Raw genomic sequence first — 22,645 nt, 5'->3', positions numbered from 1 at the left:
ATCTTCACGGGGTGGTGTTACAATGAAAAGCTTTCACAGCTCTAGACATTATGCAAAATAAACCGAATGAAGTCTCTCTCCCTTTTTGGGAAACAGGGAGTGGGGAAATAGTGTTCTGAGTCAGCTCCTAGTCTAGTTTATCTAATCTTAAATTCTTAGATCACTGGTCCCTTTTAAGGTGTTAAATACCTTAGTTGCCTAAGGCAGGACTGAGCAATTGAAGGAACCAGTAAGAGGAGCTGTAGAGGGAAGGAAGAGAAGATCTGCCTCTGAAAGGCAGGATTTTTGTCAAGGGTGTTCTTCAGCTGCCAGTTCCCAGCTCTGAGAAGGAGCCAGTAGGGTGAAGGCAGCCTGAATTGGGAGAGCTGGACAGAGGTGTAGAAACTGGCCCTGAGCCAAGAGTTACATGCTAAGAAATCTGCCAGAGAGTACAAGTCTTGTCCGCTGAGATTCAGAGAAGAGGAGAAAATAAGCACAGGGAGGGAACTGTGCCTTTGTAAAACAGAAGGAAGAGGGGGGAGAGAGAGAGGCAGGAGTCAAATTAACCCAGCTCCCACCTCAAGAAGAATAAGTGTGTTCCATCATTAGGCCTATGTATTTAGCCAACACAAAATTAGAGAACTTGCCAGTCCCTTCAGAAGGCTCTCCATAATCACACTGTGTCTAAGTATCAATGCTTCTCCTTTAGGTTGTCCCCAGCTACAGTACCTTACCTCCCCATATAATGAAGTTTTCTAGAATAGCACCACTCAGAGCAATGGACTCTTGAGAATGCTTTCACAAACCGAATGCACACATTTCTCTAGAAGAATGACACTTATAATCCTACTACTGCTCATATCAACCTGTAAAGCAGCACTTTTCTCTGAATAATTAGTGTTGAGAATCCTAGAAGGACCATCTTGGAGAAGTAGTGCGTCTGCACATTGGTATAATATGTTAGGAGGAAGAGATATCACTGCTTTAGGTATCTCACATACTCAATTCTAGCACGTATCCACACTCCCAGTTGTTGCCCTGAGTGCCAGACAGATTATCTGTCAGGAGTTCTTCTCCATGGAATGTGGATCTACTGCTCACTAAGGAACCTTTGGAGGTGCATTCACTTTTTATCCCATGGAACCAGAGGCCAGGGAAACTACACAGCTCCTGCAATTCCTGTCTCCACAAGTCCAAAGGAAGAGGATTTACGAGGGTTTTAGCAGAAACTTCACTGCTTCTCCCAGGGGAGAAAAATTCCTCAAGTAGCAACCTAAATCTTCATTGGCCCTGCTCATTGGGGAGATCCAGTGCAAATTTCCATCCAAGTCAAATCTACTAGCCTTAGTCTGGTCTCAAACTGAAACCCGATGTAAAGCTAATTCCAATTGATATGTGAACACTGCTATCTCAGACCATAGCTAACAAAAACGTAACAGTATCACAATATCCACTGACTCTACAAGTACCTATTTTCAGGGTAGGTCTCCCTGGCATATGCCAGGGAGTGTCATTCTGTGGCAAGTTGCAGCAATCAATGCATGGTATCACTTATGATGACAGAAGAGTTTAGTATCTAGAGAACCAGCCTGGGAATTTTGGGACCTGAGGTTTATACCCAGCTCTGCTGTGTGAACTTGTGAGGGTTACTTCACCGCTCTGTGCCTCAGTTTCACCGGCTAGACAATGAGAATAGGGCTATTTACTCTCCTTTGAACCTACAGATAAAAAGGGCTAAATATTATGTTCCCAAAGTGCCACAGAACAATGAGATCACTATTTTCAACTTGTCACAGTTATTGTGATGTCCTTCAGGCAACCCTGAATATTTTTTTTCCCTTTTGGTCTCTCTGGCCCTCCCAGCCGCAATGCAGGGTGTGTTGTGAAATGATTTTAAAGCTCACATCACTGATCCCTCAAGTTCCAAGTACTTACAAAAAATTAAAAGTAAAAAAAATCCTTCTGTAATTACCAAGTGACATGATTAAATGCAGAAGAATACAAACCTGAGAGTCAGAGGCACAGCAGTAAATTCATGTAGCCGGTCCTGCTGATGACAGAAAATGCAAGAGGGATGCCAGCTTGTGGTGTGGAAACATCAGCAGTACCCAAGAAATGTATGAAATATTGCCTTGGATCCAGCCCAGGTGAGCTGATAGTTCATCATCTGGGGAATGCGCAAAAGTGTCGTTTGCCAACCTTCTTCACTGAAGAATCTATGACAGTTTGCCCTGGGGTCTAGTTCTCCAAAGAGATAGATACCGTGGCCCTGATTCTGATCTCCCTCTGTTTCATGCTGTTGTAATTCCACTGATGCCTTGTACCACTGTAACTGAGATCAGACTGAAATTTAGGCCGTTTCTGCACTATGTGCTAGGGGTGTACAAATAGTCATGATAGCTCTCACCAATCTATCCTTAGTATAAATAGCAATGCACCCACAGTGGCACTGGTAGCAGTAGCAGAGCACAGCTAAGCCAAGCTGAGTCCAAACCTGCCTGAAACTGATGGATATGTAGGCAGCCTGACTCAGTTGTGTGTCTGATGCTGCTATCAGTAATATTGCAGCTACACTGCTATTTATACTAGCACTAGCTCAATGAGAGTTAGTTCAAGTATGTGTACATGAGCAGAGAAATCATGCCAATACCTCATAGTATAGACATAAGCCTCAGCAGTGAATCATGTGTCCATCTGGAAGTAGCTGTTTGTCAATAAAGAACTTCAATAATAATAGTAATATAGCTAAGATACTGTTGTAATATTGGTGGTGTAGATAGTAATACCTTGGCTGTGTCTAGACTATACCGTTCTTCTGGAAAAAGATACACAAATTGCGGTTCACAACGTGTGTATCTTTTTCCGCTTCTTTTTTTGGAAGAGGCTTTTCCGACATTTGGCCCGTCTACACTGGGCCAAATGTGAGGGAAAAAACCCTTTTTTGGAACATCCTTTCTTCCTCATAAAACGAGGTTTACAGGGATGCCTAAAAAACGTGTCTACTCTTCCAGAAAAAATTTCAAAAGAACAGATATGTTCCTTGGATGTGGCAGAGTTTTTTCGGCATACCTCTTGTATGCCGGAAAAACTCTGCAGTCTAGACGTACCCCCAATCTTAAAGTTGCCAGACACTTCCTATTATCAGAGAAGGTTACTCACCTAGTGCAATAACTGAGGTTCTTCACCATCTGTCCCTTGTGGGTGCCACTCTTCAAGTGCTGGTACATCCCTGCACTGTATCAGAGAATTTCAGTAGCACTGTCCCATTGCTAGGATGCACATGCCCAGTGGCTGTCGCGCAGTGCCACTGATGCCTCATCTATCATGCATGCAAAATGAAGTTCCCTCTGAAATGTCCCCAGCCTGAGGCAGAGCTCCGTAACAGTGCCCCAACATCTGTGAAAAATCTCGGAAAAAGAGTTAAAAATCGTTTCATAATAAATGTTTCATAATACAGTTAGTAGCAGTTTGGTTAGTCTTCTTTATCGTTACATTATAAAATAAGAGTTGCTTTTCAGTGGCATATAAATTTGCCAAAGTTAAACCATTCAAGCTGAAATTCTCCACTCTGGATGCTTGCCTCAGGCAGAATTTATTGGGAGGATGCTTTTCGTTTTGAAATTTTCCATCAAAACCGTTGAGCTGTTTCTACAAGTGAGATTGGGAGGAAAATCTATTGTTTTGCTAACATTAATTTTTACAACCTGTGCATTTTTTTTAGATACTTTAGTGTCTCTGTACTTTGAAGCAGGGACTTGACATTTGTCAGGGACAGAGGGCAGTGTCAAGGATGTGGGGTTTTTTGCTGTTCCCAGGGGAAAAAAACTGGGCATATTGGCGCAAGATCATGCCAATGTAGACACAGCCATAGTGTTTAGCACTACATTTAACCATTTAACCAGTTAAGTGTGATTTGACATCCCTATAATGAAGGAGGTTATTGTTCGTAAGACCCCTCCCTAATTCGTTGCAGAAGTTGGAGGCATGTAATTGCAGGGAGAGAGGGGACTGTTTCATGGTTAAGGCAGTTCAGTACTAACCTGGAAAATTTGATTCTACCTCTCTTTCTTCCATAGAGTTCATATACAATGCCGGGCAAGTCACTAAAATCAAAGTCCTCACACCTGGCTGCTAATTGTATGTTCTTCATTTTCTTGGTGTCCAACATGAGACATTGGGTGCTAGATTTGCAGAACTGAAGAGCATTCACAGCTGTGCTCTGAATGAATATAATGTGCTATAGAACTGTTAGTCTGGAAAAATCAGGGCCTCGGTGTCTCAAGTTGAACACCTTAAATGTGTTGGTACTGTTAATAATTGTAATCTTTCTCCTCTCTCTCTCTCTCTTTCCCATTCCAAAATGGGGATAATACTACACCATGTCACAGAGCATTGTAAAGAAAATTCATTAACCTTTTGTAGTGAATAAGCTCTGCAGCCACATAATGTTTGTTTTTATCCTTATTCAGTAAGTACTCATTCACTGAAGGAGGCAGGGACCCTGTGGAAAATACAATGTGATCATGCAATTATAGACTATTACAATGCAGAAGAGGGGCAGAATTAAAGTAGCACAAACATCCTTAAGTCTGCCATTTCCTCATTTTTGAGTGTTCGATTTGATTTTTCAGCCTTTGGGTATGTCTGCACAGCAAAGTTATTTTGGGATAGCAACCATTATTCCAAAATAACAATGTAAGGCTACGTCTACACTGGCCCCTTTTCCGGAAGGGGCATGTAAATTTCACTAGTCGTCGTAGGGAAATCCGCGGGGGATTTAAATATCCCCCGCGGCATTTAAATAAAAATGTCCGCCGCTTTTTTCCGGCTTTTAAAAAAGCCGGAAAAGAGCGTCTAGACTGGCCCCGATCCTCCGGAAAAAGTGCCCTTTTCCGGAGGCTCTTATTCTTATTTCAAAGTAAGAATAAGAGCCTCCGGAAAAGGGCACTTTTTCCGGAGGATCGGGGCCAGTCTAGACGCTCTTTTCCGGCTTTTTTAAAAGCCGGAAAAAAGCGGCGGACATTTTTATTTAAATGCCGCGGGGGATATTTAAATCCCCTGCGGATTTCCCTACGACGACTAGTGAAATTTACATGCCCCTTCCGGAAAAGGGGCCAGTGTAGACGTAGCCTAAGTGTCTACACAGGCATTCTGTTATTTCAAAATAATTTTGAAATAATGGGCGGCTTATTCCGAAATCTGTAAACTTCATTCTATGAAGAATAACTCCTATTCTGAAATAGCTATTTTGAAATAAGGCGTGTGTAGACGCTCCACTGCTGCTATTTCAAAATAGCTCCTCATCAGGGCCATTCTAAGTTATTACTCCTCAGTGTCTCCTGGGGCCAGGGGCAGATGACCGTTTTGCGGGGCCCCGGGCAGCATAATTCCGCGGGGCCCTCCCTTTGCCACAGCACATGCGCAGTGATGCCATGCACATGGGCAGCGGCGTCACGGCGCATGCGCGGGGCTTTCTGAAGCGCGGGGCCCGGGGCAGCCGCCCTGTTCGCCCTGCTCTATATCCGCCCCTGCCTGGGGCGCTAAACCAAGATAGCATGTCTACATTAGGGAAACCTGCCTTGGACTAATTTTAAGGCTTCCCTGCAGTGTAGACATGCTATTTTGAAAAAGCTAGTTAGGAATAACTATTCTGGAATAGCTTATTTCGAAATTAACATGCAGTGTAGACGTAACCTTAAAGTTCTTTCAGCAAAGTGGGGGGGGAGGTTGTTTGATGCTGGCTATATAAAAGTTTTTCCTGCTAGGAGACAGAATGACATCATCACACTTTCATGCTCTCTGAATGCCATCATGCTCTCACGCACTCTGGCTGCAAAAGCCGCCAGAGAAAGGGGGGTTGGCAAGCATAGTGAGAGCAGTGCGCAGCCCACTAGTAATATTAAATAGTAAAGAGGGCAAACACAACCCTAAGGTGCATAAGAAGGGGAGTATCAAATAAGAGAGAGGTGGTAATATTTCTGTATATGGCATTAGTAAGACCTGGGTCATTCTTGCGGGTGAGGGGTGGGTGTTTCCGTAACACAGATAAAATAAGGTCACAGTGTAAGATACCTGCAAGTACTCTGGTAAATGGAACACTAGATTGGGACCCAACCGAGGTCAGTTCTATTTGCAGTACAGGCAGTCCCCGGGTTACGTACAAGATAGGGACTGTAGGTTTGTTCTTAAGTTGAATCTGTATGTAAGTCGGAACTGGCGTCCAGATTCAGACACTGCTGAAACTGACCGCCAGTTCTGACTTACATACAGATTCAACTTAAGAACCCCAAGTCAGCTGCTGCTGAAACTGATCAGCAGCTGATTCCAGGAAGCCCGGGGCAGAGCAACTCTGCCTGGGGCTTCCTGTAGTCAGCGCTGGTCAGTTTCAGCAGAAGCTGACTTGGGGACGCCTGGGGCAGAGCAGCTGGGGTGCTGCTGGGTTGCTGCTGGGGACGGTCCCCCGCAGACCACAGGCACCCAGATTGAAGCGGCAGCAGCGGCGGTTTCCCGCGCCTCTGAGGCTTTGCTCTGGCAAAGCCTCAGAAGCGCGGGAACCCGCCCGGTGCCCCTGGTCTGCTGGAGACGGTCTCCAGCAGACCAGGGGCACCGGAGCAGCTTACCAACGGGGCTTTCTCGCCTTGACTTCCGGGGCGAGAAAGCCCCGTTCGTAAGTGCGGATCCGACGTAAGTCGGATCCGCATAAGTCGGGGACTGCCTGTATTGTGAGTTGGGAAGTCGCTTATACCTCAGTTTCCCCGTCTGTATAATTGGTATCATATTATAGTTATATCCACTTTTATAAAGTACATATAGATATACTGATTGTAAGTATTATGTTACATGACTACTTAAAATATAAACTTTCACCACAGTAAACACATATTGGCACACTTGTTGGCAGTCTGAGCAGAGAGATCAATCACTGAATGAGTACAGAGATAGGAACGTGTTTTTTCTGCTTAAGGTTGAAGCATTTTGAAACAAAATCATAGGGGGTTCTTCCACTCAATTGCTACACTCAATCTATAATAAACACAGGTCTTCATTCTTCAGGCTTTTCTATCTGGTAGTTCTTCTGAGCAGTAAGTGCGTGAGCCACGAAAGGACCGAGGCCATGCAATGCCTAACTTTTAGGCATCCTGACATGGAATCCACAGCCCTGAATGGAGTATCCGCACTCTCTATACAATGCATAGGGAGAGCAAAGCACCTGAGAAAGATTCACAGAAGCCAGCAAAGTGATCTAGCAGTCACTGGAAACGCTAAGGAGGTGGTGGGGTTAGGAGGTTAGGTGCCTCCCACCACTCAGGAGGATTCATAGCTCTGGACTTTCTCCTCGAGTTAGGCACCTAAGCCAGGCCAGCCCTTTCTGGGGAAAAAAATGTTTTTTTGAGAAGACGGTGGGGATCCTCATTGTATCTAACAGCCACGAGTCAGGTCACTTTCCTGGGATGTGGGAGCTGTAGGCTTGAATCCCTGCTCTGCCTGAAGCAGGCCTGAGTGGTGGGAAGTAGGAATAAGAGATCCTCCGGAATAGGGCTTTATTCCGGAGGATCGGGGCAGTCTAGACACTTTTTTTCTGGCTTTTCCCCAAGCCGGAAAAAAAGCGGCGGACATGTTTAAATATCCCCAGCGGATTTCCCTATTCCCACTTTCAAAATTAGCATGCCCCTTCCGAAAACGGGGCCAGTGTAGACGTAGCCTATGTGTAAGAAATTTAAATGTGAGGTGGAGTGCTGGGGTCTCAGGGCTAAGGGGGTGAGGAGGGGCTACGGGCAGAGGGTTGGGGTGTTTGTGGACTGGTGCAGAAATTGGCGGTGTGAGCAAGGGCACCCTTTAAGGAGGGCAGCAGGGCGGAAGACCCCTCCCCATTCCTACCTGATGCTCCTTGTTGCTTCTCTTCCTCTTCCATCCCTGTCATGGAGCAAGAAGAAAGCTCACAGCATGGGTCACTCGCACCTCTGCCCTCTCTCCACACCCGCCAGGAGGGGGAGGAATGCAGGGGAGGTAAGCGCTGTCCTCTTGCTTCCTGGCAGCAACTAAAGGGGAACAGCAAGCAGTGCTGATAGGAATGGGAGGGGGCTTCAGCCCCTGCCCTCCCTAAAGGATGTCTAGGAAGGGCTCAGGCCAGCTGCAGTCCCAGGCTGGTGTGGGGCATGTCCCCAGCCAGCCCCTTTCACCTGCCTGCTGCTTAGCCCGGCAGCCTGCAAGAGACACCCAACTGGGAGTGTGCCAAGCTTCCTTCTGCAGCAGAGCACCCCAGATGGCTCTTACTAGAGTGGCACACCAGGGCACACCCCCTTACTTTCACCTCTGCCCTCTTGAATATTTCCTACAGTTTTTTTTAAGTAACTTTAGCTGGAGCTGTGAAAGTATTTTTTCCCTAATTCATGACTATTTTCCCTTGTTTCCTCTGACCAAGGAATTAGACATTATGGAGAACATTTTCAGAAGAGCATTCTTTTTATATCTGCAAAAGGGAACGTACATTCATCTTGAAGTACTCATTTGGGTACCAGATAGTTTAAAAGAACAAATGCTTTCGATTTGTATCCACAATTTAGTTTTACGAGTACAAGTTTCGTAGGTACCATACTGAACCCACAAGAACAAAGGATGGAACTGAACCCATTAAAAACCCCTCTGTGAGCTTCATCTCCACAGTTACATGGATCATTGAGCTCAATACAGACAGCAAAATATCTCTGGCAGGTTTAAATAAAATTGCCCAGATTCTGAAGCTTTTTTTTAGTATATTAAGAAGATTAAATCTCTTGATCCAAATCGAAACACTCGAGTATATTGAAAACAATCTTGCAGAACTCTCAACCACTTTAGGTTACAACAGCATGCCATGGAAACTCATATACGAGCCCTGCTAGGAATATCAATTCTAGCATCACTACTATGGCATAAAACAGATGCTTTTAGAATTGAAATATGTGCTCACGAACTTATTCACAGGATCTGTATTTGAGGTAGACTGGAGGTGTCTATGTATCTGACATCCAGCTTATTAACATCGCGCTGCAGGATCTAAGCACTGCATAGGTAGAACAGATCTATGCACTGAGGTGGTTAATTGACTTCATGTCGTATTCTGCTTTTCTTGAGGTTCTAGGGAGGGAGGGAGGATGTGTGTGTGTGTGTGTGTGTGTGTGTGTGTGTGTGTGTGTGTGTGTGTGTGTGTGTGTGTGTGAGAGAGAGAGAGAGAGAGATTTTTTTCTAGTCAAGCCGCTAAACTTCATCAAGAGGTTTGGGTTTTGCATCAGATTCTAAAGGTGACTTCAAAATTAAAATAAAAACTGCAAATTCTGCAAAGCCCAACCCATACTCTATATGGGCTAGATTGGGATGGGTAATCATTTTTAATGGGGGGGCAATCCACGAATTTGATAAGTGATTGGGGGCCACAAGTTTCTAGGATATTAATGGAGGGGCAGCAGGGTCTGGGATGGAGTTTAGGTATAGGTGGGAGCTCTGGGTAGAGGATTGGTGTGCGAGAGGAAGTGCTGGGAGGGTGTTTGGTGCAGTTAAGGATTCTGAACTGTGGGATTGGTGTCGGGGGCAGGGTCTGGGAGGGAGTTCGGATGCAGGAGCAGGTTGTGGTCTGGGGCAAAGGATACAGAGTGAATTGTGATCTGGGGCAGGAGTTGGGGTGCAGTCTCTGGCCAGCGGGTACTTACTATAGGCAGCTCCCAGCCAGCACCTCAATGGGACCCATAGGCAGGCTCCCTGGCTGCCATGGCCCTACATGCTACTCAAAGCACACATGTCCCTGTACAGTACACCGCTTAGGGGGAGGGCCGCAGCGGGTTTCTGTGTGCTGCATGAGCCTGCAGCTTCCACTGGCTGGTTTCCGGGCAGTGAGAAATTGCGAGGTTGGTGCTGAAGGTGAGGACAATGCATGAGCCCTCCACCAACGGACACACACCACGCAGACACACACACACACACACTGGCCCCAGCAGCCAGCTGCTTTGAGCAGTGTGTGGGACCAAGGCAGGCAGGGAGTCTGCCCAAGGGTCTCGCTGGGTTGCAGTGAATCACATCCAAATGTTTGGTGGGCCAGATTTTGCCTGCCTCCAGTTAGATTCTGAAACACTTGTTCATTTCTGTGTCCTCTTCTAAGATCAGTGGTCCTAATCATGGAGTAAGATCCTATTTATTCCATGTGAGTACAGGTGTCAGAATATAGCCACATATCTTAAAAAACAAATCCAAGCCACCAAGTGATTTCCCACATAAATGAAATTCCTGTCATTTTTCTGTTAACAGCAGTTCTGCTGACGGTCTGCTGCATGCGGAGGAAGAAAAAGACATCTAACCCAGAAAACAACCTGAGCTATTGGAACAATGCTATCACCATGGACTATTTCAACAGGCATGCTGTTGAGTTACCAAGAGAGATTCAATCCCTTGAAACTTCAGAGGTACCATAGTTGCATGGTAACAAGTCCAGTGACTGACAAGCTTCTCTGAAATCGTACTAGATGAATAATATTAATAGACCTTTTTGAAAACTCTATGTACATCCAGGGAAACAACAAGAATCCACTCCAATATGATATGAGGATCCACTTACTGTATCTCAAAGATTGTTATGTCTGTTAAGTTTGCTAGAAAGCTCTGTTTGCAAGACTGAACTCCCTGAGTTAGGCAGTACATGACAAGTTTGCTAATTTTGGTTGTGTCTTAATCTGGGTATATCATTCCAATCAATGAACGGAAGTGGTTCAGGGTATTTTTTTTTAAACCAGCAGTTTGATTTGTGGCAGTTATTGTCTGAAGTGATTCATCTTAATTTTCGAATGTGACCACATATCAGGATGGTGGCACAGTGGAGTTAACAACATAAAAAATCCGTCTGAATGCCGAGTTCTCAAAAGGGTTCTGCAGTTTGTTGTGTGGCAGTGTCAGGGATGCACTCGACAAGTGACAATTGCAAGCACCTGCCAATAAGATTGTAAAACCCTTACTTTTATACCCAGTAAGCACTTACTCAAGCAGTCTGATTGATTTCAGTGGAACTGTTCACATGGGTAGGTGCTCACCAGTGCGAGGAGAGATTGAAAGCCTGGTCTCAAGAAGGAGAGGAATTAGTTGGCTTAGTTTAAGGATGTGAACTTGGGAATAATGGATGAAATAAGGAAAAGGTTTAAACTTCAAGGGGTTTGTCTAGACCAGTGTCTGTTCTAACTCAAGTTAACGGATTTAATCATCCATAGGTAAGGGACAAACATGTGTGTCCAGGAGTAAGCCTTTGTGGAGTGCCTAGACTATCATTTACAGTTCTGTTGGTTAACTTACATCTGGTCTACACTGAGATTTTAGGTTGGAATTAGCCACATTAGGTCAATTTTCCAAACAATGAGTCCACACCACTAAGCCCATTTTTTCAACTTTAAGGACCCTTAAAGTCACTTTCGATACTCCTGCTTTTCGCAGGGAGTAGCACTAGATTCGACCTTACATGGTTGATGTTACAGTAGTGCAGACTCAACATCATGGTTGATGTTACAGTAGCGCTGTGAAACTAGACGTTCTTGGCCTTGGGAAGGTGTCCCACAGCACCCCCTTGTGACCACTTAAGCCAAAGCTTTCAACTCTGCTGCTCTCCAGGTACACAGGAAAAGCCCCGGGAAAATTTGAATTTCTTTTCCTGTATGGCCAGCAAGGCGAGCAGACCTTGGCGCAGGCTGCACACCTGACCCATGAGTTCCCAGGGTTGCAAATGAGCACCTGCATGGAGCCTGCAGGAGATCCTGGACTTCATTGTTGTGTGGGAAAAGGAATCTGTCCTCGCAGAACTGTGAACCATCAAAAAAAAAATGCAAATATCTATGCCAAGGACGCAAAGAGCATGGAGGAGAAAGGCTACGCCAGAGACACCCAGCAGTGCCACGTGAAAATAAAGGAGCTGAGGCAGTCGTACCAAAAAACAAAAGGAGGCAAACGGATGGTCTTGATAGTCACTGCAAACATGCCACTTCTATGAGTAGGTTCATGCATTCTGAGAGGGGGATCCCACTGCTCCCCAGCCAGTCCATGGATTCCTCCTAAACACTCCTCAGACAGCCTCGGGAAGCAGTGTGAATGAGAAAGAGGGGAGCGATCAGCAGGTGAGCCGGGCAACTGATCTCACCCACTGTCTGGACCTTTTTATAACTTTGGAGACAATCCTCTCCTCCCAGGACATCATGCAGCTGGGCCCTAATGTTGGGGAGGGCACTTCTGGTGAGTTCACATTCTCTCTCATACTACAAGTGGATTAAGGCAATTGGCTGTGATCTGTGGCAGCCACTGGGCCTACACAATGGGGGCTCCCCAGAACAACTTGTTAACGTGTCTGGAGATGGAGCGGGAATCCTCCCTGCACATCTCCATAAAGCTCTCCGACAGGAACTCTTTCATCCCTCTCTCAAGGTTTCTGGGGAGGCCTGCCTTATTCTGTCCTCCACGGTAGGGCACCTTCCCATGCCAAGCCAGCAGTGAGTGGTCTGGTGTCATTGCAGCACAAAGCATTGCAGCATATGGTCCAGTTTTCTGGTCACATTCAGTTAGCACCAGCACCCTATCACTCGGTGATTTGGAGAAGAATGAGATGAAGCAGGGGAAGCTATTCCTCCACAGCAAACCTGTTTGCTCATCCCCAAGAAAGCATGGCTTGAGCCCCTGCCCTGCTGCCCTACCCAGACCCCCTCCTGCGCCTGTGGGAAGGGAAAGTTGCATTCCTCCCACAAACAGGGTGCCGAAGATATGGGCACCATGTGAGCCCCTGCCCTGCCCTGCCTTGCAGTCATGGCTGGACCCCCTTCCAAATGAAGGCTCGAGCTCCAGCCTGGCCCTTACCATTCCTGCCACCTGAGTCTAGCTGCTCCCCTAAGAACTCTGAGGTGTACCTGGTGCATAGTGGGTTCTTAAAAGCATAACTATGGCCTTGTACATAGCACATCCCTATTGTCTTCAAACAGGCCTTCCTTTTATGCTAAGAGATTAGGCTTTATTCTTGACAATGTATCTCTTGTAAAGTCTGCCCTTCACTTTTTGTTTCAGTGGGTGCAGCAGCAAGCATTCTGCATGCTCTCCTGGCTCCTCCAGATGGCACAAACCCTCAGGCGGAAAATGTACCAGGGATGACCTGTTCCAGGAGCAAATGCAGTCCACCCACTTGGACAGGGAGCAATTAAGTGAGAGGAGGAATGCGCTGCTGCAGCAGATGTGAGTGGCGCAGGAGAGCATGCAGGGAACTGGACGTGAGGAACCAAGAGAGAGTCCATGAAGACTATGGCTGATGTAATGAACCGCCCGAAGGCTTTTCAAGACACCTTCATGCACAGGCACCCTCTCCAGCCCCTGTGGAACCATATTTCCTCCTCTCTGAGTTCCATAGCCTCCTCTCCCAGGGACTCTAGAATGAGATGGGGGGGAAAAATCGAGGGCAGGCTCACACTCAACCCCCAGGGATACATCCTATGAGCAAAAGGCTGTCCTTCTCACAACTGTGATCACATACACACGCTCCTGCCATGAACTCCTTTTCTGTCCCTCTGGGTTCCCTAAATAAAAATGCATGATTTCTGAAGAGTCATGTTATTACTTGTGTTGAAGGGGGTTTAAAGGCAAGCACACTGATTGAAGGGGCACCTCATTAAGAGCAAAAGCATGACTCTCAAATCTGGCCATTCATAAAACTTACCTTCCAAGCTTCTCTGATGTGCACTGCCCCTTGCTGTTCTCTCCTTATTGGCCTGGTGTCTGACTGCTCATAATTACTAGCTAGTCACTGTCCTTGACTTTCTACTGTGTCGTGTAACTTTCCCCCTTGCTCTCACACGTATTACGGAGCATTGTCTGCCACTACAATGGGAATGTGGCTTTCAATGAGGTCTAACCTAGTCAGTAGGCTGCAGAACCTTCCCTTTAAATGCTCAAAAGCACATTCTATCATCATTCTTCACTTGCTCAGACTGTAGTTGAACTGCTCCTTATTGAGGTCCTGGCTACTCATGTGCAGCTTCACAAGCCACAGGAGAAAGGGGTAGGCAAGGTCACCAAGGATCACTACTGGCATTTTAATGCCTCCGATATAATTTTCTGGTCTGGGAAGAAAGTTCTAGCTTGCAGCTTTCTGAAGAGGCAGGAGTTCCTACAGATGTGCCACATCATGCACCTTTCTGAGCCATCCCACGCTGATGTCGGTGAAATGGCCCTTGTGATCCACCAGCACCTGCAGCACCATCAAGAAGTACCTCTTGTACTCTTTGGGAAGATGGTGAGGGGCGAAGATGGGGATGTGTGTTTTGTTTGTTGCCCCAACACAATTAGGGAACCTCATTGTGGCAAAGCTCTCCACTATATCCTGCACATTTCCCATCACTGCCCTCCACAGCAGAAGGATATTGATTGCTTTGGCTACTTTGATCACCCCACGCCCCACTGTGGATTCCTCCACTTCAAGTTGATTCCCAGCTGATTGGTAGCATTGCAAGCTTCCACAGGGGAATTTCCCCTCAGTTCTCCTCTCTCAGAGTGGATCTCATTCTGGTATTCTTGTGCTTTGGGGTGAGGGAAAGCAATTCGCAAACTTCCATGAAAGCGGCCACTGCTAGTTGCTCCATAGCTGCATCACTATGTGGTCCCATGGCACCAGAACAGGCATTCCACTGTGTCCACAGGATCAAATGCTGGTGGAATTTGCCCAACTCATGTTTCACAGAAGAATATATTTATGGCCTCTCAAGATTTGGCCTCATTCCATGGACCCTGGATACATTATGAACATACTTTAACATAAGATGCACCATGGCTAATATATTTGTGTTACGGGGTCCGTGAGCCCACCCCGTCCTGGGCAGTCACACTCCCACGGTTGCCGTCCCGGAAGGTCCCAGTCTCGGTGCCGCGGCGCCGGGTCGGCCCTCCCGGTGGTTGCCCCGAGGATCCCGCGAGCGAGGAGGTGAGGGGGGTCCGGGCCCTCCCTCTCTCCAGACCCCAGCCCAGGGCCCTAAGGCGGGGGAGATGCTCTTCTCTCCCCCGACCTGGCTGATGGGGCACAGAGCCGCAACGCATCAACCCTCGGGCTCCAGTACACCCGCCCTGGGCTGCTTCCTCACGCCCTCGCTCGTCCGCTCACCAGCTGGCTGGTCTCGCCGCCTCCTCGGTGTCTCTCAGTCTCTGCCTCCAGCGTCCTCCTTCTCCTCCTCCCCTGCTTCTGCCTCTCCTGACTTTATACCTGGGGAAGGTGCCGCCCCGCCCCTCCAGAGCACTCACACCTGTGCTCATCCACGGCCCCAGCTTCTCCTCCCCAGCTGTTTCCCCTCACCCCCAGCGTTCTCTCCCTCTCCTGCAGCTGTGGGGCATAGGGCCGGCTGGGGCGCCCGCGGGGCCGCCCGCCCCGAGGCTGGTGGGGTGCCGTCCCTGCCCGGTTGTCCCCACTAACCTTGCCGGGGGGGGGGTTCTTCCCCCGCGCTGTCCCGGGCTGCGTCCCTGGAGCCGCCAGTCTGGCGGCATGTCCCGGCTGCCCTGCTGCCTGCGTCCCCGGCGGCAGCAGGTCCAGCCGTGGCGTTTCTTCCTGCCCCGCTGGGGGGGCCCTCCTCGGTGCGGGGTTGCCTCACCCCGTCACCGCCCTCCCCTGTGTTGCTCGGGGTCCCGCCCGCTCGCCCGCCTGCCGAGCGGCGCGTCCCGGTTACCCCACCGGACGCGTCCTCGGCGGCGGCGAGACAAGCCGCGCCGCTTTCCCCTGCCTCGCTGGGGGGGGCCCCTCTAGTGCGGGGTTGCCTCACCCCGTCACACACCTCCCCCCTTAAGTCGAGCTCTGGGGGTCCTTTCGTCCCCTCAGCCTCCTTTATACTTCGCGATAGGAAGTCCGCGTTCTGGTGCGCCGCCCCCGGGCGGTGTACCACTTGGAAACAGTATGGTTGGAGAGCTAAATACCACCGCATTATTCGTGCATTCGTCTCTTTCATCGACTGGATCCACTTCAACGGTGCGTGGTCTGTGATCAACAGGAACCGGTCCCCTAGAAGGTAATAACGTAAAGCCTCAATGGCCCATTTAACTGCCAGGGCCTCTTTCTCAATAGTCGCATAGTTCTTTTCCCGATCGAACAGTTTGCGACTCAGGTATAGTATGGGATGCTCCCCCCCTTCGACTTCCTGCGCTAACACTGCCCCGAGCCCCACCTCTGAGGCGTCCGTCTGCAGGATGAATGGTCTTGAAAAGTCGGGTTGTCGTAATATAGGGGCGGACACCAGGCGTCGTTTGATCGTGTCAAATGCCTGCCTGCCCCTTTCGGTCCATCTTACTTTTTGGGGTTGGTTGTTCCGCGTCATGTCTGTCAACGGGGCCGCTAGGGTGGCGAAGTCGGCTATAAATCGTCTATAGTACCCCGCTAACCCCAGGAACTGACGTATCTGTCTCTTGGTTGTGGGTAAAGGCCAATCCCGTACCGCACTCACCTTGTCGACTAAGGGCTTTAGGCGCCCTCCCCCCACGGTATAGCCTAGATATGACACTTCCCGGCGTCCGAATTTGCATTTCTTTGGGTTTGCTGTTAAACCCGCCTCCGCTAAGGTTTTGAGGATGGCCTGCACATGTTTCAGGTGTTGCTCCCAGGTTGTGCTAAATATGACGATGTCGTCAATATACGCGACGGCGAAGGCCTGGTGCTGCCGCAGTATTCGGTCCATGAGCCGTTGGAATGTTGCCGCGGCGCCATGGAGCCCGAATGGCATCGTCACAAATTGGTACAGCCCAAAGGGAGTGGCAAAGGCGGTCTTTTCCCTGGCTCCGGGGGTCAGAGGAATTTGCCAGTAGCCTTTCGTGAGGTCAATCGTGGAGAGGTACTGGGCTTCTCCAATACGCTCGAGCAACTCCTCCACCCGGGGCATGGGGTAGGCGTCGAAGCGTGAGATCGCATTCACCCCCCGGAAGTCTATACAGAACCGTAATGTCTTGTCTGCCTTTGGAACCAGCACTATCGGGCTCCGCCAGTCACTATGCGATTCTTCTACCACCCCCCACTGTAACATCAGCTGTAACTCCTGTTTCACGGGCTCCCATAGCTTCCGTGGTAATGGCCTGAGCGGGTTGCGGACTCTCTTCCCGGGCTCCGTGTCTATCTCATGGGCGGCGAGGGTCGTCTTACCTGGATGGCTTGTTAGTACGTGTGGAAACGTCTGTAGCAGCTGTTCCATCTCTTTCCTCTGCGCGGGTGCCAGTTCTCCCTCTATCCAGGGTTTTTCCTCTGGCTCACACCAAGGGCCGAGGTCTAACTCGAGGGGCCGCGGATCCACCAATAGTGCTTCTCGGGGCTTCCACCTCTTTAAGAGGTTTACATGGTATATTTGGGTGTCCTTCCTTTTCCCTTGTAACCTCAGTTCATAGTCCACCTTCCCAACCCTCCGGAGAACCTCAAATGGGCCCTGCCACCTCGCCATCAGCTTGGAATCTCGGTCTGGCAATAGCAACAGGACCCAATCTCCTGGTGCGAATTCCCTCAAACGGGCCCCCTGTTTGTAGCGTCTCTCCTGGTACTCCTGAGCCCTTTCTAGATTGCTTTTCGCTAACTCCCCCAGTGCTCTCAACCTTTCCCGGAGTTGCAGCACATAGTGGACTGTCCCCCGGGCCCTCGACTCTTGCTCCTCCCAGTTCTCTTTCACCAGGTCTAATATTCCCCGTGGTTGCCGCCCGTACAACAATTCAAATGGGGAGTACCCCGAGGAGGCCTGGGGCACTTCCCTGACAGCAAACAACAGGGCCGGCAACATCTTATCCCATTCCCGGGGGTCGTCATGTATAAACCGTCTTATCATTGCTTTCAGCGTCTTGTTAAATCGTTCTACTAGGCCATCCGTTTGGGGGTGGTACACGGAGGTGCGTAAGGTTTTAATCCGCAGCATCCGACAGAGTTCGCTCATTACCCGGGATGTGACATTTGGGCCCTGATCCGTTAACACCTCCCGAGGGAGCCCTACCCTCGCGAAGATTTTTACCAGCTCTCCCGCGATCACGGACGCCGTGGTGGACCGCAATGGGACGGCTTCGGGATACCGAGTTGCGTAGTCTATTAAAACCAATATAAATTGGTGCCCCCGTCCTGACTTCTCGACCGGCCCTACCAGGTCGAAAGCCACCCGCTCGAAAGGGACACCCACCACCGGGAGCGGGATGAGCGGGGCCCTCGGGATCCCTGCTGGGGCCGTCAGCTGGCACTGTGGGCAGGAGTCACAAAAGTCCCGGACAGCCCGATATACCCCTGGCCAGAAGAACCTTTGCAGCACGCGCTGTTGGGTCTTCTCCCGCCCCAGGTGCCCGGCCCAGGGGTGGGCGTGCGCCAATTCCAAGACCCGCCACCTATACCTGGTGGGGACTAATAGCTGGCGGACCGTCTCACGCCCCTCCCTCTCCTGGGTCACCCGGTATAATCGATCCCCGCGTACCTCAAATCGGGGATTCTGGCCATAGGTCTCCTGAGGCCCGTCTCCTTCACCCAGGGCCGTAGCTTGGTCCCAGGCTCGCTGAAGCGAGGGGTCTTCCCGCTGAAGCTGGATGAAGTCCCCTTCGTCTACCTCCAGATTAGACAGCTGGGTATCCTCTCCGGTACCGGCCGGCGTAGCCCCTCCCGTAGGGTGCCCGCTAGTCGGGGCCTGGGCTTCTTCCCCCTGCGCCACCTCCGGCACCCTTTCCCCGGGGTCGTCCTCGAGTGATGTCACGGCCTGCCCCCATTGTCGGAGCAAGGGGCCCAGGCCCGGCCAGTCGTATCCCAGCAGGGCGGGGTACGCCAGGTTTGGGGCTAACGCCACTCGCCACGTCTCTGTATGCCGTCCGTCCTCTATCTGGACCCAAGCCGTCGGATAAGGGCGGACGTCCCCGTGGACACACTGCATCCAGATGGGCCCTCCCGTAGCTGCTCCCCCTTCGACCAGGTCTGCCCGGACCATCGTCTGTCCGCAGCCGGAGTCCACCAGTGCCTCCACAATACGGCCCCCCACTTTTACCCTGGCCATCACCTTACTCGGCAGGGGCTTCGCCTTCTGGGCCTCCGAGGTCATCACCCTTCCGAAAGTACAGTCCATTACAGGGCACTCCCGGCGGAAGTGGCCCTCCTGCCCGCACTGGAAGCAGACCAGCTTATTAGGTGGCCCCACCTTCCGTCCGTTGTCTCCCTCGGGGGCGAGCCCCCTCTTCTCCGCCCTGGGTTCTTCTGCTGGGTTCCGCCATACGGGTGCTAACTTCCGTCCCCAGGCTGGCCCCGGTTCCGCCGACTGCCTTCGCTCTCCCCTCCCGGCGGGGCCCTTACTTGCAATTGACGCTCTCCCGGGCGGACCACTCACCGGATTCTTCCCGCGCTCCTCCGTTCCTTCTGCGGCCACAAAATCCTCCATCAACGTCACTGCTTCAGCTAACGTGGAGGGCCGGTGACGCCGAACCCACCTCTGTCCTTCCCCCGGGAGCACCTGTATAAACTGTTCCAAAATGACGAGCTCCGCCACCTGCATTCCCGTCTTGGGCTCGGGTTCCAGCCACCGCATCCCGGACTCTTTCAGGCGATGGGCCACTGCGCGGGGCCGGTCTCCTGGCCGGTATCGTTCTTGCCGGAACCGCTGGCGGTACGTTTCGGGGGTTATCCCTACCTGGTCTAATATGGCCTCCTTCACTTTATAGTAGTGGAGCGCCTCCCTCGCGGGCAACCCCCGATATGCCATCTGGGCTGGTCCGGACAAGTAGGGAGCTACTATAGTCGCCCAGTGTTCTTCCGGCCATCTTGCCGCCGTGGCCACTCGCTCAAAGGTTACGAGGAAGGCCTCCACGTCATCCGCTGGGCCTAACTTAGCTAAACGAACGGGCGGCTGGACCCCTCCCGCTGTGTCTTCTTCCCCTGGCCAGGGGGCTTCCCCTCTCCCTCGGCGGGCCCCTACCGCCTGTTGGTGTTCCGTGAGCTCTCTAACCAGTTGCCGTTGTTGCTCTTGAAACTGCGCCGCCAGCTGTTGCACGATCTGCGTCTGTTGGTGCTGCTGCTGCCGCTGGTTTTCCATCACCCACTCCAACACCTTTGCCGGCTCCATCTGGGCGGCCCCCTTAGAGAGAAGACCACAAACCTCCACCCTTATCCGTGCCCAAGCGCCACCCCTGCTCCGCTAGCGCCCCCCTTCCGTTCGGGGGCCCGCTGCCCACATTCTCCACCACGTGTTACGGGGTCCGTGAGCCCACCCCGTCCTGGGCAGTCACACTCCCACGGTTGCCGTCCCGGAAGGTCCCAGTCTCGGTGCCGCGGCGCCGGGTCGGCCCTCCCGGTGGTTGCCCCGAGGATCCCGCGAGCGAGGAGGTGAGGGGGGTCCGGGCCCTCCCTCTCTCCAGACCCCAGCCCAGGGCCCTAAGGCGGGGGAGATGCTCTTCTCTCCCCCGACCTGGCTGATGGGGCACAGAGCCGCAACGCATCAACCCTCGGGCTCCAGTACACCCGCCCTGGGCTGCTTCCTCACGCCCTCGCTCGTCCGCTCACCAGCTGGCTGGTCTCGCCGCCTCCTCGGTGTCTCTCAGTCTCTGCCTCCAGCGTCCTCCTTCTCCTCCTCCCCTGCTTCTGCCTCTCCTGACTTTATACCTGGGGAAGGTGCCGCCCCGCCCCTCCAGAGCACTCACACCTGTGCTCATCCACGGCCCCAGCTTCTCCTCCCCAGCTGTTTCCCCTCACCCCCAGCGTTCTCTCCCTCTCCTGCAGCTGTGGGGCATAGGGCCGGCTGGGGCGCCCGCGGGGCCGCCCGCCCCGAGGCTGGTGGGGTGCCGTCCCTGCCCGGTTGTCCCCACTAACCTTGCCGGGGGGGGGTTCTTCCCCCGCGCTGTCCCGGGCTGCGTCCCTGGAGCCGCCAGTCTGGCGGCATGTCCCGGCTGCCCTGCTGCCTGCGTCCCCGGCGGCAGCAGGTCCAGCCGTGGCGTTTCTTCCTGCCCCGCTGGGGGGGCCCTCCTCGGTGCGGGGTTGCCTCACCCCGTCACCGCCCTCCCCTGTGTTGCTCGGGGTCCCGCCCGCTCGCCCGCCTGCCGAGCGGCGCGTCCCGGTTACCCCACCGGACGCGTCCTCGGCGGCGCCGAGACAAGCCGCGCCACTTTCCCCTGCCTCGCTGGGGGGGGCCCCTCTAGTGCGGGGTTGCCTCACCCCGTCACAATTTGCCATAATACTTCGGTTTCACAATGGGTTCCATGCTTCCCCTGCTATGGCATCTGCACAGATAATCCGGGGGGAAAGAGCATGAAAAGACTATTTGCCATTGCTTTCAAGCAGTGCGGGAGGGAGGAGACGAATGCATTATGGGACACTGATGATATGTACCCAGAACCACCCACTACATAGTTTTGATCCCAGCATGCACTAGGCTCATAACCCAGAATGCAAAGGGGAGACAGGAACTGTGGGCATCGCTCTCAAAGTCAACGGTGGCCACCCTACTGGGGGTTCACTACTTTGAACGACGCTGAATTCTTGCACACAGTGGGGACATGCACCTTTGATTTGACAAAAGCAGGTGCTAAAAAAAAAAATCAATCTTAATAAATTCAACCTTATCTCATAGTGTAGACAAGGCCTTAGTTAGCTGGCACTCATTTAATTCAATTTGAAACTAAACCACAAAATCTACTCTAAGCATTCCAAGAGACAACTTCCTCACAGTGAAAACTGTTAGGGTGTAGAACAGTCACCAAAACGAGAAGTTGTAGGAGCCCTACCACTGGAGTTATTTAAAACTGAATTGGACGTCATAATAGAGCGTGTATTATATGCAGCCTGCAAGTTGCCCCTAAAAAGCAACTAAGGATCAGTGCAGCATAGGCAGTCTCCCAAAATGTCCTCACATGTCCAGCATCTCTAACCGGCCATTTGAGGTGACATAGGAGCACCAAGATGGACAGATACTGATAGGAAATAAAGCAATCCTTTGATGAAAAAGTGGATATCTTGCTATTTTTTAATAAGGAAAACTAGTTTTAAAAAAAAGTAAGTTCTGTTGATTCCTACCCTTAACCTGAGTAAGTACATTGTACATTGGGGCTCTGTAATTTCTAATTTTAGCAGAAAACTTAGCTAAAGCCAGAACTGTAACCATAAAGTTTCTTTGCTGTCTTGTCACTAACTTGAAGTGGAAAAGGAACATACTTCAGTGTTAATATCACAGACATTTTCTGTATAGTCTAGCACCAAGTTAGTTCTTTATTACATTAAAAAAAAAAGAGGTCAAAAATGTAATTCCTTTGTATGCGGGCTTGGGAGAGTCTCTCTGAAAGCTAACTAGTTGGGAATAATGGATATGACATTTCACACAAAAAAATTGTTTGCAAAATTTAAAGAAAGCAAAATTACACGAGGCCAAATTCTGTAAAATAGTCTCTAATTTTGGGCTCCTCAATTCTTGGGTGGCCAAGTTGAGTAAGTAGTGGCCTGATTTTTCAACCCACAGCTCCCATTTGACTGCAGTTAGAGCAAAACCTCCGGAAATCAAGCCCTGGTTTTCTAAAGCTGGATAGTCAGAACCTGGGACACCTAAAAATAGGGACACTTTGAAGAATTTGGACATATTTTCTCAGCTTTCACTCTATAGGGCTTATATCATCACCATGTTCCTTTATATATAATAAAGGCAAACTGCAATGTGCTGTGATGTACACCAAGAGT

At 50.6% G+C, this 22,645-nt stretch overlaps 1 protein-coding gene and 1 long non-coding RNA gene across 21 annotated transcripts in view; one reads left to right on the top strand and one right to left on the bottom strand.

Moving 5' to 3' along the window:
* The window catches only part of LOC112547465 (uncharacterized), an 86,936-nt gene that overhangs the window by 42,916 nt on the left and 21,375 nt on the right, over positions 1-22,645 (bottom strand). The window lies entirely within an intron of this gene.
* The window catches only part of TMEM108 (transmembrane protein 108), a 279,934-nt gene that overhangs the window by 254,326 nt on the left and 2,963 nt on the right, over positions 1-22,645 (top strand). For 12 of the 19 annotated variants that reach the window (XM_089776589.1, XM_089776592.1, XM_089776590.1 and 9 more), the window contains one exon: positions 10,258-10,412. In XM_089776589.1, the coding sequence (XP_089632715.1) occupies positions 10,258-10,412 (155 nt within the window). Of the gene's footprint in view, positions 1-10,257; positions 10,429-22,645 lie in introns of all 19 variants that reach the window. The other 7 variants (XM_089776594.1, XM_089776593.1, XM_089776597.1 and 4 more) reach the window with 2 other exon arrangements.

The sequence above is a fragment of the Pelodiscus sinensis genome, chromosome 2 (assembly GCF_052426305.1).
Source record: "Pelodiscus sinensis isolate ZL-2025 chromosome 2, ASM5242630v1, whole genome shotgun sequence".
NCBI classification, from domain to species: domain Eukaryota; kingdom Metazoa; phylum Chordata; order Testudines; family Trionychidae; genus Pelodiscus; species Pelodiscus sinensis.
Note: the sequence above shows the minus strand (reverse complement) of the source record. Positions and strands in the feature narration are given on the sequence as shown.